This window comes from Mchenga conophoros, linkage group LG6 (assembly GCF_057382185.1).
Source record: "Mchenga conophoros isolate Kocher_MC1m ecotype Shallow Benthic linkage group LG6, M_conophoros_male_GT1.1, whole genome shotgun sequence".
NCBI lineage: Eukaryota > Metazoa > Chordata > Actinopteri > Cichliformes > Cichlidae > Mchenga > Mchenga conophoros.
In genome coordinates this window covers 14,327,936-14,348,039 of record NC_140531.1, presented here as the reverse complement: position 1 = coordinate 14,348,039, position 20,104 = coordinate 14,327,936, and the positions used below count along the sequence as shown (strand labels likewise).

The following is a 20,104-nucleotide window of genomic DNA, read 5'->3' as shown; positions in this document are numbered from 1 at the left end:
CAACACCTTACAGAGACACTGAGACACGTTATTGTTTTAATGGGATACACTTTAAGTGGTCAACAAATTGTTAATCGTTAATGAAGTATTGAATATAAAAAAACCTCTTTGGTCTTAGTAGAAGAAAGCAGCTGTTTCCGCTAAAATTAAGGCTAAGGGTCGCGGATTATACGCCCCTCCAGCCAGCTGAGGGCGCTGTGGGGCGCTGACACAGACCCCCGTGAGAGGGGAGGCAGTGTCCGGAAGAAGCTCTGCTAACATGGCGGTTATGTTTTTCACTCCATGCTTTGGTTGTGAGCATAGCGTTTAGATGTAATGAGTGTTTTAAAGTGCGCGGCTGCAGAGAGGAGCATGCTGCCGGGATGCTGACGGCTGCGGCTCGGAGCTGAGTCTGCGGTCCCTCCCCCCGCCGTCTCTTCGTCCGTCCGTCTGTCCGTGCCGTGACTTGTGACCCAGTTTGGTTTGGTGAGTTTTCGCGTCCTCCTCCATTCCTTCATGCTTCCTTCAGTGCTTCCTCTTTTCTCTGTGGCTATAAAATCTTCTCTTCCCTTTGACGCTGTGGAAGAGGGACGTTAAAAACCGTTAGCGCGTGCACCGTGTTGCTGGTCGCAGGGCCGCGCCGCAGTCACTCACTTTGAGGGGGCCAGAGTCACCATCATACTGGTATAACCTACTGCGATTATTTCTTTGAGGGAGGTGATCAGTTTGATTCTGATGTGCGTGGAAAAGACAAAATGTCCAGCTTATTTTTATAATTAAGCACTTGAAGTTTTTCCACTGAAGGAGGCAGAAAAGTTGGCTTAAAGAGAGGGTGGCCATAATGGACAACGAGCTGAAACAGTAATTTTTTGGAAGACGGCAACTTGTCTTTAAACACTCACTAACCACCAAGCAGCATTAATTTCTTTGACCAGTAATTCTGGCTGTTCGATTGGTCCAGCATGTACAGTGCCTCTCACTGTATGGTAGCCGGGATACCTCCAGTCCCCCACGACCCTAACCACTGTGAGGATTCATAGATGGGCTTTCATCAACTAATACACCAAGATAAAAATATTCCAGAGATCCAATCAGAACCAATTAAGTTTTGTAGAAAGGCGGGAGGAGTTTGGAAGGCATCCAGTCAGAAGTAGTGTCCTTGTGCAGCAAGGTTAGACGTACACGTTTAACCTCGCTGCCCGGTTTCTCATGAACACATGACAAAACGTCAGCACTTGAGAGGACCAGGAGACCAGAATGAAACATTTCACATTTGATATCAGGGAAAATAAGACATTTTGTAAACCGTGTGGAGCAACTCTCACCACAGACTTTTACAATAAACAATAAACTTTAGATTTATTCTACTAAAGCTGAAAGAATTCAGATCCCTAAATTATGAATAAGACTCAAAGAAGATTTTAGTCAAAAGATTATGACTAAAACTAAATCAAAATTGGCTGTCACAATTAACGATGGTACCAAGCAGTAATTAAACGATACAGGGTTTGTCAGACTGTATGAGGAGTGATTGTCTGCAGAGGACACCTTGTGCCCTACTACTAAAACTAACATGTTTCAAAAGATGTCACTTTGGAACAAGAAGTCATTTGCTCGTCAGCAGCTGGTAATTGTTTACAGACAGGTTGACGTGTTCCAAAGTACAGGCAACCAAATCAATCACAAGGCAGTTTTCAGTGCAGCACCATATTTCTATTTTTGACCAATTTCACATGTCCACTATTCATTTGCCAGCTGACCATTCTCCAGGTCTGTGCAATTCAGGTAAACAGGCAACTTCACTGCAACTGCAATCGACATCTAGCAGCCTCTCACCACGGCTTACCATAAAAATATGGCCCGTTTGAATCCCTGATGAAGCTGTTTTGTGCAAATTGGACAGTGGCAGGTATCGCAGCGCTGGTTATAATCTCTCTGTGTTAACACAGCCTTTCTACTTTAGGATCTGCATGTGCTCAAATAAAAAGGGGAGTTTCACAGAAACTCAATCAGCTAAGCACTGCCTAGTCCACTCAGAAAACATAGAAGCCACTTTTACTTTTTGCAAGGTGGAAGTGAGAGTAATATAACCTAGTTTAAAGGTAGTTACACTATTTGAGGAAGTGTTCCAGCAGTGTTAAAAAAAAATAGTAGAAGCAAACATAAAAACATTGATTTTTTTGTAAATTTGCCAGACAATGCAATGTGAAGTTTGCATTACAGCTGGGCTTCATCCTGTGGTGTTAGTAAGGTGAAGCTTAACAAGCTGCACATTAGTGCTGGGCCATATTATACCGTTCACAGTAATACCGGTATAATGTTAGGCAACAATAGGAAAATGAATTATCGTGATAGAATATGAGTAAAACGCGCATGCGCAGTGCCTTTGTTTTCATACGCACATGGCCGATTGTTGAGTGAAACAGATGAACCAGAATTGGTTTGTAAAAATGGTGCAACTTCAGTGATGTGGAACTGGTTTGGTGTTTGTCCGTCAGATACACCACAAAGCACATTTTTTTGCAGAACATGCAAGCGGCCGTCGTTATTGTCGTATTTGTTGGACTAAGATGCTCTTAAATCTTAGTCTTAAGCAGGGACGTTTGTAGGGTTACTGAAGTTGGGCTAGCTGGTATATAATGATGTGCTACCTGATCGCTAGCGACACAGCTATGTTAGCATAACATAAACAGTGAAGCTGGAGGACGAACACTAACACTTTTCCACTTATAAAAGTTAACGTTAAAGTTCCTGATAGTTAGAGACAAATGCAATCGCATGGCAGGATGCTGTAAACGGACTAAACTTCAGTCAGGAGAACAACTGAGATAATCCATCCACAATACAAGGTTGCACCTTATGGTCCGAAAAATACGTACTGCACACTGCAGTTTAATGTTGCAAAGCACCTCTTTTTAACTTCAGTGGATATTATACATGGTTATGCTCAGGATATGTCAGCCCATTTCTACTGGAAATGCCTTTTGGTTAAACTTTCAGCAAGGAATTTGCATTTGCACTGTTACATTTTTATAAAGCTTTAATGTACATAAAAACCAGCTTCTTGTTTAAGTGAAAATAAATGGAAGGTTGTCTTTTTGCGCTAGTAATGTTGTGGAGTTGTATTTTGTCTCGCATCAATTATATCATCGGTTATATCGTTATCGCAAATTTTCTAATATATGTCGTGATAAATATTTTTGGCCATATCGCCCTGCTCTACTGCACATATAAAACATGTAAAGCAAATACAAATAAGATCAATGAAAATGTGGCATTTTTAGCTGATTTGAAACTGAAATTCTGAACAGCCAGTTCAACCAGTTTATGAGAAATGCAAAATTCAGCATGGTGATCTAGCCAAGTAAAATGAGAGCCGTCTGCATAACACAGAAAACTCTGACTACAGGCTCAACATACCTTGCTAACATATTCATCCCACCGACCAATAATGCAACTTAATTCAGTCACAGAGAACCATCCAACTATTATTCTCAAGAATCGCTGCCACTCCTACGTTATTGGTCAGAGTGTAGTGAAACTTGCACACAGTGATGATCTAATTAGTCTTCGCCCAAATCATGCTTAAGGTTAAGGTCAGAGTTACAACAAGTAAAGCTATTTTCCTTTATTAACATAAATGAACTCAAAATGAATAATAACCTCAATGAATGTGTGAGTTATTATTAGACTGTGGTATTAAGCTGCTGTAATTATAGTGAGGCGTGTATTTTAGTGAAATAATCTGCATGTGGAGAAACTACGCCTGAAGCTAATTTGTGTTTGTATATTTTACTGTTTTCCTAGATGAGCTCGGATGGCAGGAACACAGAGTTCACAGAGTGACGTCTTAGAGTGAGTGAAGTCTTACTGGACTGGGAGAAGGAAAAAATTAGCCCCTGTGAGCAAACTTCATAAAACCTAACAATGAGTGAAGTATCTGTGAAGGTAGATGAGGATGTGATAAAACAGGACCCTGCTTTGGAGCCCCTTGCAGAGCCACTGCTGATAATCCTGTCCCCGCCTCCACCTTTCTTGCCTGTCCACGGTGAGCCAGCCTTGCTTTGGTCTAAATGGCTCAAAGCGTTCGAACACTATGTCGAAGCACTCAGTGAAAAAGAGCTGGTCGACTCCAGTAAGTGTCTGCTCTTACAGAACTGCCTTGGCCCGGAGGGGCAGCGTATCTTCACAACACTGATCCAAAATGACACCACCTACGCAGCAGCCATATCAACACTGACAGCTTACTTCAGCTCTGATCACACCACTCAGATGCACCGCCTTAAATTCCACCAAAGGGCTCAGATGCCTGGAGAGACTGTAGATCAGTTTGTGTCTGCTTTAGAAGAGCTGCTCAGGCCTTGCAGTTATGGACACTTGAAGGATGAACTCCTCTTGAATCAGCTGATTGAGAAAACAAGCTACCCACAGCTCAGAGAGAGGCTTCTGAATGGGAGAGAAAGTCTGACTTTGACCACAGCGTTAGTTATTGGTAAAGAAGTGGAAACCTTGCTAAATGGATCTCAGCTGTTTGATATTCATGAAGTCAGCGTGGACATTGGAGATGACTTAGAACCACCGGTTCAAAGAAAAGCTAAAAGAGGAAGGCCTCGCCGTGGGGAAAAAAGGTCAAAAACAAACACGCGCTTGACTAAAACTCAGTCACTCAAACCCAAAGGTAACTGCTACAGCAATGATAAGCTCTGTAATAATGACAATGATGCAGAGTCTCAGACTACTAGTGAGACCAATCTGACTTGCGATAATGAAAATGGAGCCTCATCTTCATCTTTACACAAGCTGAACAAGCACAGGTACAACAAAACTAGTGATGGTTTTGAGGATGACGACAACACCAATGATGAGGACTTTGATCCATTTTCAACTAAACCAAAAGGTCCCTACTGTCCCATCTGCCCCGATCGCCGCTTCAGAGACGCTCACAAGCTTGCCAGACACATGAGGACTCACACAAAGGAGAAACCGTTCAACTGCCCTGTCTGCTCTATGAGCTTCAGCCAGTCGTACCACATGACCCGACATCTGAGGAACCAGCACGGTGCAGGACAGCATGTCTGCACTGCCTGTGGGATAACTTTAGAGAGCTTTGCAGAGTTGAAAAGTCACAAGAGGAAGCACAAGTCAGATGTTCTGTCATATCCAGAATGTCGTGAAAAATTATCCAACAGCGACGTGTTTTCTAGTCATGTCGAGTCAGACAGCAAAAGTTTCTCTACCCACACAGAGGGACAAAGTTCTCAGCAAATCGAGAGAGTCGAAGTGAAGATTGAAGAAATAACAAGTGACGATCCAGCTTTCGGTAACAGGGATTTTCAGGATACGGGATCCAAAGCGAATGTTTTGATGGAAGAAGGAAATTCCGATGAAGCACCATCTCAAGATGAAGGGAGACCGAAAGAAAACCCCACCGCCACTGCGAAAACAAAAGGCCATTTCTGTCCCATCTGCATAAACAGACGCTTTAGAGGGCCAAACAAACTCATGAGACACATGAGGACACACACAAAGGAGAAACCCTTCAGCTGTCCTGTCTGCGCCATGACTTTTAGCCAGTCCTACCACATGACCCGACATGTGAGGAACCAGCACAATCTGGGCAAATACATCTGCTCTAAATGTGGCAAAAGTTTCAGTAGCTGGCTCGATATGAGAGCGCACAAGAAAACCCACGCAGTCGAAGGCCTGACATGTCTCGCATGCGATAAACAGTTCAAGGAGAAGGCTGCGCTTGCGAGTCACCTTAAATTACACAAGAAGGTCGCGTCGGGTCCTCGAAGCCTCGTCTGTGGCGACTGCGGCAAAGAATTCCGCCGAATGTATCACTTGAAACGGCACATAGTGACTCATAGGAAAGCATCGAATGGGGAGTGTTTCACGTGCCCTGATTGTCAGACAGACTTTGCCTTTGTGGAAGACCTCAACAAACACCTGGAGGTACATGTGAAAGAAAACAAGGGGACCTGCCCAAAGTGTGATGAAACCTTTGGTAGTCTTGAAGAACTGGAGGTACACATGGCGGTGCATCAGAAGTCTTATTCCTGCAGCACGTGTGGAAAGAAGTTTAAAGTTGAGTATGCTCTGAAGAAGCACGAGCAAAGTCATGAAAGCGAACAGTATTACTGTGCACTGTGCCGCAAACACTTCCTCAAGCTTTCCCACTATAAGAGGCACTTAATGGTCCATAACAGGCGCGAATCTAAATGTCCACACTGCGACACCGTCTTTCTGCAGTTAACCGCTTTGAAGTATCACCTGCGGACTCATACTGAAGAAAGACCGTACCAGTGCACCTGTTGTATTGAAACCTTTGAGGAGAGGGAAGATCTAGAGCAGCACTGCCTCAAACACAGGAAATTCAAGAAGGAGAGGCCCTACTCCTGCACTCGGTGCGATTTTGCTTTCTCCACCCTGATGGAGCTGACGGAACACATGAGTTCACACGAGGGAGAGCAGCCGCAGACCTGCTCCGTCTGCGGGAGGACGTTCCTGAACAAGAATAAGCTGGAGAAACACCTGACGATCCACACAGGGGAGAGACCTCATCTCTGCTCCATCTGTGGGAACGGCTTCCCATCCGCAGCGAGCCTCAAGCTACATGTGCACATCCACACAGGAGAAAAACCTTTCCAGTGTTCCCAGTGCAGTAAGAGTTTCAGGTCGTCCAGCGGGTTGCGCCTACACAGCAGACAGCACATGGAGGTTCGGCCCAGTTACGAGTGTCCCCAGTGCGGTAGAACTTATGGCCGCATGACAGAGCTGAAGATGCACCAGCGCTACCACACGGGAGATAAACCGTATGCGTGCACCTGCTGCAGCAAACGCTTTATTAGCAAAGACAAACTAAATGTTCACATGAGGATACACACAGGGGAGAGACCGTACTCCTGCCCCCACTGTGCACAGACTTTTACACAGACCGGGGACAGAAACAGACACATCAGTAAATTCCACCCCTAAGTGCAGTGAAAGGAAAACAACAAAGGCTTGGTGGTTACTTTGAAATGACCGTACCAGTGGTTTTGCATGTTTGTTGGAGTTTGATGCCTTACTAATATTTGAGGAAGAATACAAAACCAAAATGTATTGCAAGCATAACTAAGGCAAATTTAGGCTGACATGAACATAAAAAATGAGGTAACATAATTGGTTTGGATTATGAACAACACTAACAGATCAGTTTCTGGCAGTCCCAGTAAAGACTTGTTAGTGCTTAACTGGAGGTTTTTATGAAGCCAAACTTCACAAATGGGCAAAGTATAAATACAGCAGATATTGTGAAAGACATCATTTTTTATGAGCTTTTCAGAAGAATCAAGATTAATGCCTTTTTGGTCATATTAATGATTTATGAGCCCATGCCAGGATTTCCACTACTCACATGTCACTTTAAACACAGCCTTCCAGTATGATTTTTGTCCCCGCCTATTGCATGCAGAGATTTCTCTGAATTCTGACTCTTACTTTTAATGATCTTCTTGAGTTAGCCCACTCAACCCCTCACTTCTTTACTTCTAAGTGGCTTACAAATCATTTAATTCTGTTCATTGACATTAGACAGTGAGGGTGAAAACTGATGTTGAGTCACAGATGAAAAGCCAGTCACAGAGCTGCTGTTCATCTGTCTTAAATGCTGTGAGAGAGAATAACCTGTTTAATGTGTTTGTTTTTTCTTGTGTCTTGCAAACCTACTCAAACATGACTATCATAACCTAAAAACATAGCACTTTATAACTTTCTTATAGCACATATACTGAGCCAAAATGCGACGCCTATTGGAGACAAAAGACAAATTACAGAAAAGCAGCAAAAAAGAAGAAAACTCCCACTTCTAAAAATGCTCATTTCTTTACTACTGAAAAAACTTTGTAAATTAACGCAGAGAGCCCATTTCGCATCAGGATTTGTGTTTTCTCGTTAGATTGTTCTGAAAAGTTCATGAATGTGCTGCTTTTTGCTTCCAAACTTTGCTTAATGGGGAAAAGCATGCAGAACCACAGTACTGGTGTCACAAATGGTTTCTGTGTGTACAGTAAGATGCCTGACAGTTTGTCTCTGCTGTTTTCTGCAAGTTTCACAGCTGGACTGAAGAAGTCGTATCATTACTCTTGAAATACAAAAGCTCTGCATGACAGTTTGTTCTTTGAGGCTCACGGCTCTCCCTCGTGTGCCTGATTTATCCCCCTTGTGAAGCACTTTTGTAAAGCGCCCTGGTCTTACAGACTGTCACACTCGTGACCAGCATGTAAATCTTTGGCCTTCGACACACACATCTGCCGACACACACTGAACGCTCAGACACCAAAATGTTTCAGCGATCGCGATTCAGCATTTTTATCTGTATGTGTGGGCATATCTTACACGTCTGATTCTTTTTGCTTCTCTGAAAGTGAGCATTTTGTAACTGTGTTTGGAAAAGTGTCCTAAGAATAAAACGTATTCACTTCACCAGTACCTGTTGTGAGACCGTGAAACCACATCAGATGTGTCCAAAGAAACAAAGGAATGGACATCGTTCCATGTTTCATCTGTTAGTTACTCAAACTCGCTTCAGATGTCAAGTCCTGTGACACAAAATAGTTCTCCCTCAAGGGGGAGGGAGTATGTGACTGGTTCTTTTTGTTAGCAGTTAAGAATTCACAGTTTTCAAGATATTTTCTAATTTTGTTTTGATGGTAAATGCCAATAACAGGCTGCAGCTGATTTAGTTTTGGTGAAATTCGGGTCAGGTCACAACAAATGTGAAAAACTTAATGTTACCCACAATCTTTAATGGATTAGTTTTAAACTTTACAACAATATACTAGGCGTTGGGGAACATGAGTACCCAGGTTTGCTATATCAAAACTATATCGAGTAATCTATGATATGAAAGGACATGGCGAGAGCTATACAACACGCTTTTTACTTTTTCAGTATGACCACACAGTGGCGCCGTACCAATAAAATGGAATAAAATAGAGTTTTAGTAAAGACGTTGCCTTTCAGGTGGGCGTTGTGCTCTCTGAGTGCTCTTCGTTTTTGATGCTGCTCACGAGAATGAAGCAGCAGCACTGTGTCAGACTTTGCTGCTGTCGTGTTGTAAAGAGCAGTGATGGCAACAGGCATATTATTGTTTTCAGGTGTGTACGCGAGCAGAAAACAGAACAAAGGAGGGGGTCTTCTACCCAGCCCGGTCTGCTATTTTACAAAAAAAAGGACTCCTCTTCATCAAAGCTTCTGCAGGCCCGACTGCCCTGATAGCTTTTGAAAATCACCCACATTTCGGGCAGCTTGAAAACAGACTATTGTGTGGCAGTATATTTCTGTGGAGTAAAAAATAAAACTCTGTGTTACATGTGCCATGTACCAATTCTTGGTTAATTTCTTGCAGTAAATCTTCCATATTTAATTAATTTAATAGGATGAAGTTTTTGTTTTGGGGAGTTTTTCTTGTTTCTTGTGGAGGGCTGATCTTTTGTGGAAGATAAAGAAGTACATACAGCTTGCATTTGTTGGCATAAAACGAAAGCAAGGAAGAAAGACGAGACCAAATGAAGATTTATGATGACATAAAGGAAATGAGTTAATAAAATTGTCCGAAGTAGTCAGGAAACAGCCAGGTTAACATAAGGAAAAAACAAAACACAGTCACTGAGACTAAAATATGATATATTGATTTTAATCAGACCTCTGTCTATATGTGTTTGCAAAACAACCTCTGAATGCAAAGTGTAAATCACCTGACATGAAATAACATGTTACACTACAGTTGCCGAGATATGCTCCTAGAAGGGATACACGTCTGAAGATTTCCACACATCACACGTGGGGGAAGCACAGGTGTTAGTTACCTTTTTCACCATGCAATTCTCACAGTGTGAACAGTAGTTGCATAGATCGAATTTTATTGATGTAGATTAAAAAAGGACTTTCACGTATTAATGTGGTACTTGTATGTTGAATGCATTAAGCATGTTAAACTATTTTAGTGAAATAAAAGGCCAGTAATTCTTTTTAATTTTTTAAGGCAGGATGAAAAAAATATAAACTGAAAAAAGTAAAAACGAAAGCAGCATCAGGCTTAATAGGTGGCGGTGACGTCTGAGTTTATGAATTATATATTTAGTTATTGAGAGATATCAAAGGGTGCAGTGTAAAGGAGTAGACGGTAGGTGGCAGCACTCACTGTTATTCACACTTGTTTTTCCACGGAAATAAGGACATTATTTTGAAGCTGCTTCCTGTTATCGAATCGACTCGAGAAGTTTTAATGTAATCGGCTGTTTAACACTTGGCTCTAGGTTATATTATATCTTCATCATAAACGAGCTTTAAGGAGACTTTGGGGTGACTGAATCTTGTTGGTAATCCGAAACGATTGTATGTCTAATGTTTAGCTACTGATGCTAACTAGCGTTGTGAGGCTGGTAGTTTCCTGTTATAAGTATAATGTTAAATGTAATATGTGGCTAAATCCAGTACCAGCATGTGAACTGTCTTTTGGAAACTGCAATGTTGGATAACATCTCATTTATATCTCAGTTAGATATAAACACCGCTGACTTTAAGATCTGCTTCTTTCACGTAACTACAAAACGTCCTGTCTGAGATACCTGAAGTTACGGTCACTCCTTATGGCTGCTTTCGGCTTTACTCCTGCCAGAGAGCAGGATCTTTTTAGTTTTGAAGCGGAACAGTCCAGCTCAAAAACAAGCAGCGGACTCAGCGGGGAAGAGGCCAAGCGTTTCTATGAAAGCTTAACAAAAGATGAGAAAGGGGGAGATGGATCAAAAGGTCAGACTAGACAGGAGAGTAGAGAGTCCAGGAGAAGAGCGATGAGGAGGGTGAGAGCTGTGGAAGCACAGCGGGGCCAGAGTGGAGGGAGTCAATCAGAGACTGGACACTCAGAAAGAACCATGGAGCTGCTGGGTCTGCGGCTACTGCGCTTTGCCCATGAGGGAGACATCCCTGGGCTCAAAGAGGTCCTCTCAAAGGGGGTCGACATCAACTACCAGGTATGATAATGAAGATTCTGTTTCATTTGGGGAAATGATACATTTTGCTTAAAGAGTGTATTGTTTTTTCCACCCTTGCAGGATACTTTCTTCTGGACAGCTGTAATGTGTGCAAGCTGGTCAGGGCAAAGATCTGCTGTGAGACTTCTGCTGCAGCACGGAGCGGCCTGGGTCGGAGTGGTTGACACAAAGGGGAGGGATGCCAAAGACCTGGCACTGGAAGGTATAACCAACAAACATGGTTGAAACCCTAAAGTCATCTCCCAGGTCAAAACTGGTTGCTAAGGAAAGGAAAAATAGTGACGTGCCAGCTGACGGTTATTCAGCTCCGAGATGTTTGCTCAGATCTGATCATTAGTGGTCGATATCTGTTTGTGTGTGCAGTGAAGCTGAGCCAGTGTTGTTGTAGTTTTGGATTTTCTATTCAGTATTTGTTCCTATTTCATTTTGATGTTTTTCTTTGAATTCAGGTCCGTTTTCATTCACAGTGGGTTCAGCTGTTTCACTTTACTTCTTATTGTTTGAAATTGTTTGTTTAATTTTCATTACTTTTACTGTTTTAATCTTTTTATTTATTATTATTATTATTATTATTATTGTTATTATTATTGTTATTATAAGGCAATATAATGTGGAAATTAAAAAAATTCAGGACAGTTTTGCAACATAAATGCACCACTGTAGTCTGAATAAAGATGACCATAAAAGCTTGTAGTGTAGTCAAACATGACTATACTAACAAAGATTAAAACATAGTTAGTTTTGCAATAACATAATGTTGGTTTAGTGAGTTTTTATGTCTTTTTCAGTTTCATGGCTCCAAGTTTTAAGATGACTATAAAGACCTTGAACTGAACTCATTCATTTCTTTTCACAGCTGGTCACAATGACGTGTTGGAGGAGCTGTTGAGCTACGGGAGAAGACCAAATAGAGAGACACCGTCTGATAGCAGGTGTGCACACTCTCATTGGTACACAGTTCTAATCTAAATATAACCACACAGTAAAATCATTCAGGCTTTACAATATCTATCTAAACCAGGCATGGGCGAACTACGGCCCGGGGGCCACGTGCGGCCCGTTAAACGTTTTGATCCGGCCCGCCAAACTTGAAAAAAATTAATAAATTAACCTTGTTAATGTTTTATTTCCCCTGCAATTCTGATGTTTCCTCACTAGATGGCGCACTCTAGATATATTGGCTTTGTTGAGGTGAAGCGGCGTAGGCCTATTACTCCACGTTTGCACTTTACCCTGTGACCTACCGCCCCTCTATGAAGATGAGCGGTCCCAAGAAAAGGAAAGTGGACAGAGAATGTCGAGTGTTCAAAAAGGAGTGGACAACTAAATATTTTTTCACTGAACACCGATCATCTGCTGTTTGCCTGATATGCCAAGAAACTGTGGCGGTTTTTAAAGAGTATAATATTAGCCGTCACTTTGCCACAAAGCACGCAAATTATGCTAGCAAGCTCTCAACAAAAGAACGGGAATCTGCTGCTGAGAAGTTGGCAGCTAATTTGAAGGCTCAGCAAAGTTTTTTTCACCGTCAAACTGCCATTCAAGAGTCAAGTACCAAGGCCAGTTTTATGCTTTCATTCAAAATAGCAAAGGCCAGCAAACCACTGTCAGAGGGCGAGTTTTTAAAAGAATGTATGGTAGAGACAGCAGGTATTTTGTGCCCGGAGACCAAAGACAAATTTGAGAAAATCAGTTTATCACGGCGGACAGTGACTCGCCGTGTAGAACTAATAGATGAAGATATCACCAGCATATTAAACAAAAAGGCGAAGTCATTCACTTTTTATTCTTTAGCACTGGATGAAAGCAACGATGTCAAAGACACTGCTCAGCTCCTCATTTTTATCCGAGGAATCAACGAAACCTTTGAAATAACGGAGGAGTTTTTGACAATGGAGTCTCTGAAAGGACAAACACGGGGAGAGGACTTGTTTGAACGAGTGTCTGCTGCCATCGAAAACATGAAGCTTCCCTGGAGTAAGCTTGTTAACGTCACCACAGATGGATCTCCAAATTTAACGGGAAAAAACGTTGGCCTGCTGAGGAGAATCCAGAATAAAGTGAAAGATGAAAACTCTGACCAGGATGTGATTTTCCTCCGCTGCATCATCCACCAGGAATCTCTATGTAAATCGGTGTTACAGCTGAATCATGTTGTGAATCCTGTGGTGAAACTTGTCAACTTCATACGCGCACGGGGACTTCAGCACCGTCAGTTCATTGCGTTCCTGGAGGAAACTGATGCGGATCACCAGGACCTGCTTTATCACTCCCGTGTCCGCTGGTTGAGTTTGGGAAAAGTGTTTCAACGAGTGTGGGAGCTCAAAGAGGAGATTGGCGTGTTTTTGGAGCGGCAGGGGAAGACTGATGAATTTCCTGAGCTGAGCAACAAGAGCTGGATGTGTGACTTTGCGTTTGCTACGGACGTATTTTCACACTTGAATGAGCTCAATGTGAAACTGCAGGGGAAGGAGCAGTTTGTGCATGACATGCACACAAACGTGAAAGCCTTCAAATCCAAGCTGGCTTTATTCTCCAGGCAGATTTTGAACAAGTCATTCACTCATTTTCCTACACTAGCCACGCTGAAAGAGGCCGGAGCAAAAGTAAAGAAATACAGTGAGTCACTGGATGCACTGCACGGAGAATTCTGCCGTCGGTTTTTGGATTTCGATAAAATTGACAAGTCACTTCAATTGGTGGCCTTTCCTCTGTCACAAGACCCCGAAACAGCTCCAGAGGAGCTTCAGCTCGAACTCATCGACCTTCAGTCTGACCCTGCCTTAAAAGAGAAGTTCAGCTCTCTGAAACTAAATGACTTCTATGCTTCACTCAATGATGCCGCGTTTCCAAATCTAAGGCGAAGAGCGCAGATGATGTTGGCTTTGTTCGGCTCTACCTTCGTGTGTGAACAGACATTCAGCGTCATGAACATCAACAAAGCCAGCCACAGATCCAAGTTAACAGACCTACACCTCAGATCAATCCTGAGAATCGCCACAACAAAACTAACTCCAGACTTTGATGCGCTGGCTAAAAAAGGAGACCAACAACACTGCTCCCATTAAAATGTGTGTCTCCGTGATACGCACGTTGTTAAAATGAACAGTGCGCGCAGATCAACTATAACGCTTCACAGACTGACTTGCTGCAACTGTTTCGTCCTTGCACTGGTCGTTGTTGACTTTTGGCACCGGGGAAACAAATTGAATAAAAGGAACAGGACAAGTACATCTGCATCTCCTACCGTTTTTGGAAAAAAAAAAAAGAGTTAGGAGGAGAGTGATGTGATATCCTGAAGGATAACAGAACTTTCAGTGCTTTAAAATAAAATATTCATTTATTTGATTTTCAGTGTTTAAAGGCTCATTTCGAAGTCAGAGATTTTATTGTAATGCTTTTCTTCATTTTCATTGGAAATTAAAGCACATGTTTTCTCCATATCTCAAGATGTGTATTTTTCCCCCAATGAGGTGATGTTTTCAAAGCCATGCCATCTATCTACTCCTGTTCCGGCCCCTTTGTCAAATGTTAGAACTCAATGTGGCCCACGAATCAAAAAGTTTGCCCACCCCTGATCTAAACCATTCATATCTGAGGAATAGGGTACACACGATGTTTGTTTATTGATAATCTAATGACACAAATTTTTCCAAGCGATCAATGAAAAATCCTTGATTCAAAATCTATGGTGAGAAACATTTAATGGTGCAGGAGTTTTAATCCATCCGACAGAGACGCTGCCTGGTGCCTTTTGGATCGTTGATCGTGTCTGGGTTTAAATCTCGTATTAAAAAGCTTGAGCTCTGGTGATGGTGAAGCAGAAATTACTACATAATTTCTACTTTTGACATTTTACAGTCAGGAGAAGGATTAGCGCTTATTGGTGTCAAATTGTGCAACAAGAGTTTATCTTAGTGCATTTAGCACTGCCGCTATATATGATAACAGCAGTCCTTTTGCCCTCCTCACTGTGTGGGTGTGTTCACAGATGTGAGGGCATACACAGCAGTGAGCTAAACAAACTTCCTGGTAAGGCTGGACTTTAACCACAGAGATCATGGAATCAAATCAGTGAATTACCATAAAAAAAAATCAAATAATGCTGAATAATATAGCAGTGATATTTGCCAACATTCACCAACATCAGGATCACATTGTGAGGTCAGATTTCGAATGAGCACAAACGCGAGTGAGATAAGATTACAGCAGGTAAAATCTCTGCTGTTGTTTACACACACTTGGAGAAGAAGTCAGTTTGTGGCTCTTTCATGTTTCTTTTCGGGCTCATGTTGTCTTTTTTTCATCTATCCTCAGTTCCCTCCAGCCTCAGTGGTGCGACGTGTGTCGTAGCGAGCACAGCAGCAGCCTGCTGTCACATCTCTCCTCCACCCTGCATCAGTTCAATCTGCGACGCCCTCCACCGACGCCTTACTACTGCCTCCCCCCCTCCAGCAACAGCTTCAAGATGATGGTTCGTTGTGGCTGGAAACCAGGAACAGGACTGGGGCCACAGGGAGAGGGGCCCAAACAGCCAGTGCCTACTGTGCTGAAGAGAGACCAGAAGGGTCTGGGATACGGACAGATGAAAAGAGCCAAAGTGACTCACTTCCAAGCCAGAGACTGTGAAGCTGTGAAACCACCATCTAAGGACAAAGTGAGGATTGGAATGAAAGGACAGAGGAAGGAAGAAAGTAGGAAAAAAGAGCAAAAAGACAGGAACTGGGAAAGAGACTTCCGTGCCTCTTTTTATCTTTGATACTGGCTCATTCACATCTGCATCTGAAACACATAAAACATGACGCTGAGTTTTTTATTAAAGCGTTGACAGAGTTTGATGGGTTTGTCTGTGAAGCGACTTTAAATGAAGCTTAACGCTCTGGATCAGAGCTTGTGCTGTCTGTGTACGGCGTCAGCTGCTGTTTGCTCAGTGATTGAATGTGTGGCAAAAGGTTTTCATTCATGTTCACGAGGATTTCAATTACACTGTAACTGAATGCGTCTGAGCCACAAAGGTGTTAAAGGCTTACATTATAATGTTTTATTTGCATTCAGCAAAAAGAAAAAACAGCAAGACCGATCTTATCATGAAGAACACTGATTATTGCTCATGATCCAGGGATGGACAAATTCTTTAGTGTCATAAAGCAGTGCAGACATTTTTATATTAAAGATTAAAGAAGAAAAGAGTTTCTTTTAGATGTTAAAGTTGATTCTACGAAGAAAAATCATCTAGTTTTTTCTTCACTGTTAAATCCTTTTAAGCAAATACACAGACCGAGAGTAACCTTTCCCTCTGTTGGAGCTCCGGGTGCCTTTTCACCTGGTTCACCTTTACACCTGCAATCATGTGAATGTTGAGTCACACACTTGTGCTTACCTGTGTCAGGTTCTGTTAAACTGGTTTTTACTGCTTCAGTCTGGGCTCTTTTCTTTTGTTTTCAGGGCTTTATAATGACAAGAAAGGACATTTTAAGTCACTTTAAACTGCCTGTTACACAACACGTGGGCTCAGGGATGTCCTGTTTCAAATTAATGGGCTAAAAATTAATGTACCCTTAAAATCTACTCAGAGTGGTGTAATCCACTTTTTAAAATATTCTGTAGCAATATTGATTTGTTCTTGTAGATTTGTTGGAAGATAATGTAGGCAAAAGCTTTATTTTGTAATGTAGAGTAATATGTGTGCCACATCTTATAGCTACAGAGTATACCACACACAGGCACTGCAGTACAACCTCAGCAATCTCTCTTTCCATCCACCACCTGCAGCTCTTCAAGAAGAGAGATGTAATCTGTCCAGCATGCCTTACATCTGCCTCAGGGCTCTTCTGGTAAGACCTGTCCAAAACACCCAGTTTTGGACGTCTTTCCTAGTTTGATGCCTGAACCACCCTAACAGGCTTATTTCAAGGAGTGTTGGCTTTACTCTTGAGTCCCTCTGAATGACAAAGCTCCTCACCCTGTCTGTGAAGACCAGCCCATACACCCTTGGTATTAAGCTCTTTGCACTTAATTATTTTGGTTGTTATTCACAGTTTATAGGTGAGGAATGTAGACTGACCACTAATCAACAGCTTTGCTTTCACGCTCTGCTCTGTCTTCCTAAAAACAGCTGAGTATGCTGTCTGCATTACTCCTGACATGGCACCAGTTTGTCTTTACCTGTCAGCATCTCCCCTCACTCATAAACAGGACTCTGATTATTTAACTCCTTCACTTGGGGCAGCAACTAATACCAAGCCCAGAGTGGGCACACCACCCTTTTCTGGGTTACAACAATGGCTTCAGACTTGGAGATGCTACATCTCATTACTTCTTCTTCACACTAAGCTGCAAACCTCCCAAGTGCAAGCTGGAAGTCATCTCTTGATGAAGGCAAAAAAATCATATCTGCAAAAAAGGAGACATGACATCCTCAGGCCGTCCAACCAGCTTCAACTTCACTGGTCAGTTGCTATGCTGATCTTGGACCAACATTATTATGATGATGTAGAAACAACACCAACACTGGGATATCAACTCACGCACAAAGGGTAATCCTCACAAACTGCGCTCTGAGCGGCCTGGGTGCCACTTAACTCAGTGGGTGAACAGGTAACCACATGGCTGGAGTGCAGCAGCGCAGTTTGAGTCTGACCTGTGGCCCTTTGCTGCATGCCTTTCCTCGCTCTTTCTCTCCAGTTTCCTCACTGCTACACTATCCAATAAAAGAGAAGAATTGGCTGGGCCTTAGCCCGTGGCACCAGGAGAGGCCCAGCCTGGAACCACTGAATGGACCTGCTTTCCTGTGGGCCAACCATCAAGAGGAGGGGCTGTTTGATGCAATGTAGAATGTGCAGCAGTCAGATCACAGGTTTCCCAAACTGGCTTCAGGGACAAAGGGTCACTTAACTCACTAACCTGAGCTAGTGTATGAGGTTAGGAGAAACCAGGTATTGTGGGCCTTGGTTCAATTGTCAGCTTGAGTTCTGAACAGGGTTGAACTCAAGCTGGAACATGCCCTCTTTTTTGGAATGACAGTGAAACTTGAATGGTTTGATTGGGAGGAACAGCCCAGTCTGAACCCAAGTGAGGTTCTGTTCCTGAACTTCAGTGCTAACCACAGTTGGTCCATAATGAGCACCAAGTCTGAGCATAAAGGTGTCCATAAGTGGACCTAACTCCAGGTAGCCTAATCTCTGATTTTGTAATTGAATCGTGTAATCGCCGTATATCTTGGACACTCTTGTGAAGAGAGGAGCAGAACTGTCAACTGATCACAACTTGTTGGTGAGCTGGATCAAATAGCTGGCCTCTAGTCATAGAAAGACTTTGAAATGTACATTTTTTAAATTATATTTTAAAGTCTGGAATATGGAAAGATGAAAAGAGCCAAAGTGACTCAGTTCCAAGCCAGAGACTGTGAACTCTGAAACATAAAATATGATGAAGAGTTGTGTATTAAAGTCATTGGGTGCGTCTGAGAGGTGATTTTTAAATAGAGCTTAACACTCTGACCTTGACTCAGGATTGGCGCTCATGCTGTCCATTTATGGCATCAGCTGTGACTCTGCCAGCTGTTTGCGCAACGACCGAATGTGTGGCAAAAGGGTTTCCTTCATGTTCACAAGGAGTGTGTTTACACTGTGTTACTGAAAATGTCTGAGCTATAAAGACTGTGTGAAAGGGTTACACGATAACGTTTTATTTACATTCAGCAAAAAATACACAGGACAGAGCAGACTTTACAAACATCAGGAAAAACACTGATTACTGCTCATCCCCAACAGTAACCTTTCCCTCTGTTGGAGCTCCAGGTACCTTTTCACCTGGTTCACCTTTACACCTGTCTTCATGCGAACGTGGAGTCACATGTTTGCACTTATCTGTGTTAGCGTGTCAGCAACGCTCTGCAAGGCTCCACAGTTGAACCAGCAATTATTGCATTGATCTGGACTTGCCTACTACATGTTTTCATGATTTTATTTAAGGAAGGAAGCACTCTTTCAGTACAATTCATCTTAAACCGCCTGTTACACAACATGTAGGCTCACGCAAGCATGTTCTATTTATAAGGGGTGAAAATGAAAGAGCCTGTACGTTACACCATCATTGGGTACTGCGTTTGATTTGATTTGTTATTCCAAGCATTGGTTTTCAGATAATATCCAATTTGGTGCATTTTTTTTAACACTAGTGGGTTGGGGGGGTAATTTGTTAATTTTGCCTCCGTACACTATCATAGCTGACGTTAAATCAAACAATCAAGGTACTTTAATTCAAGGACTTTCACAGGCATATTGTGTTAAATGTTCAGAAATTTCAGCCATTTTATTCATAAGGCTCTAGTTTGGGATTTAGACTTTGTTTTAAATGGACAAGTTATGATCGTCTTCAATATAAAACCAAATCTTTTGATGTAATGCAGTGCAATTTAGCATATTCGATCACAATATCACTTTACTGTATAAAACCTAATAAAGCTACACAGGCAGTACAGTGTTCATCAAAGTGATAATAATGCTATATAGAACTATTTAAAACTATGTTTCTTACTGCAGTTGTTTGTATTGGCAACATATAGGTGTATACAGGGAATAGTATATGAGGATTCTAAATATCACATTTGGACCTCTGACCTCTTCTTTAAGGTCAAAAGGTCAAACTTTCATAAAATATTTTTTAATCTTTAAAACTGCTTAAAATTGTTCTGCCTGTCTTTGTATTGGCAACTTTTAGAAAGTGATCCTGGTACATTGGGATTGTAAATATCACATTATAGTTCGCATCCAAATATATAATATCTGACCTCACTTTTACATTTACATTTGCCTTTATTTCAAGATGACTCTAAAATGTCCAACATATGCCTTTAAAGAAAGTATTGAAAGAGCTTCCTAGTTAGAAATACACTGAAGTATAATATTATATAACAAGCTATATAAAAAGCTTAAGCTATTCATATAAAGTTATTACCAAATCAATAGCTGTTATTCGTCCAACCTACATGATGTTTGTGTAATCAAACTAAACATCTATCATCCTTGCCTTATCTGCTATTAAACTACACAAAAAAAAACTTCTTAAAGTGCTTTTAAAAAGAACAA

General features: G+C 42.0%; 3 protein-coding genes across 3 annotated transcripts; all 3 read left to right on the top strand.

The window, feature by feature from the left end:
• Positions 1 to 184: 184 nt before the first annotated feature.
• Positions 185 to 8,451, top strand: LOC146572312 (uncharacterized). Its single transcript, XM_085276345.1, has 2 exons — positions 185 to 465; positions 3,787 to 8,451. Exon 2 carries the CDS (start codon positions 3,907 to 3,909, stop codon positions 6,955 to 6,957), a length of 3,051 nt encoding a protein of 1,016 aa, XP_085132471.1. The 5' UTR covers positions 185 to 465; positions 3,787 to 3,906; the 3' UTR covers positions 6,958 to 8,451.
• Positions 8,452 to 8,588: 137 nt separating this feature from the next.
• Positions 8,589 to 16,433, top strand: gpank1 (G patch domain and ankyrin repeats 1). Its single transcript, XM_085276353.1, has 4 exons — positions 8,589 to 10,994; positions 11,076 to 11,217; positions 11,872 to 11,947; positions 15,333 to 16,433. Exons 1-4 carry the CDS (start codon positions 10,614 to 10,616, stop codon positions 15,772 to 15,774), a joined length of 1,041 nt encoding a protein of 346 aa, XP_085132479.1. The 5' UTR covers positions 8,589 to 10,613; the 3' UTR covers positions 15,775 to 16,433.
• Positions 11,978 to 15,325, top strand: LOC146572311 (general transcription factor II-I repeat domain-containing protein 2-like). The gene has a single exon (XM_085276346.1). It carries the CDS (start codon positions 12,269 to 12,271, stop codon positions 14,081 to 14,083), a length of 1,815 nt encoding a protein of 604 aa, XP_085132472.1. The 5' UTR covers positions 11,978 to 12,268; the 3' UTR covers positions 14,084 to 15,325.
• Positions 16,434 to 20,104: the final 3,671 nt, after the last annotated feature.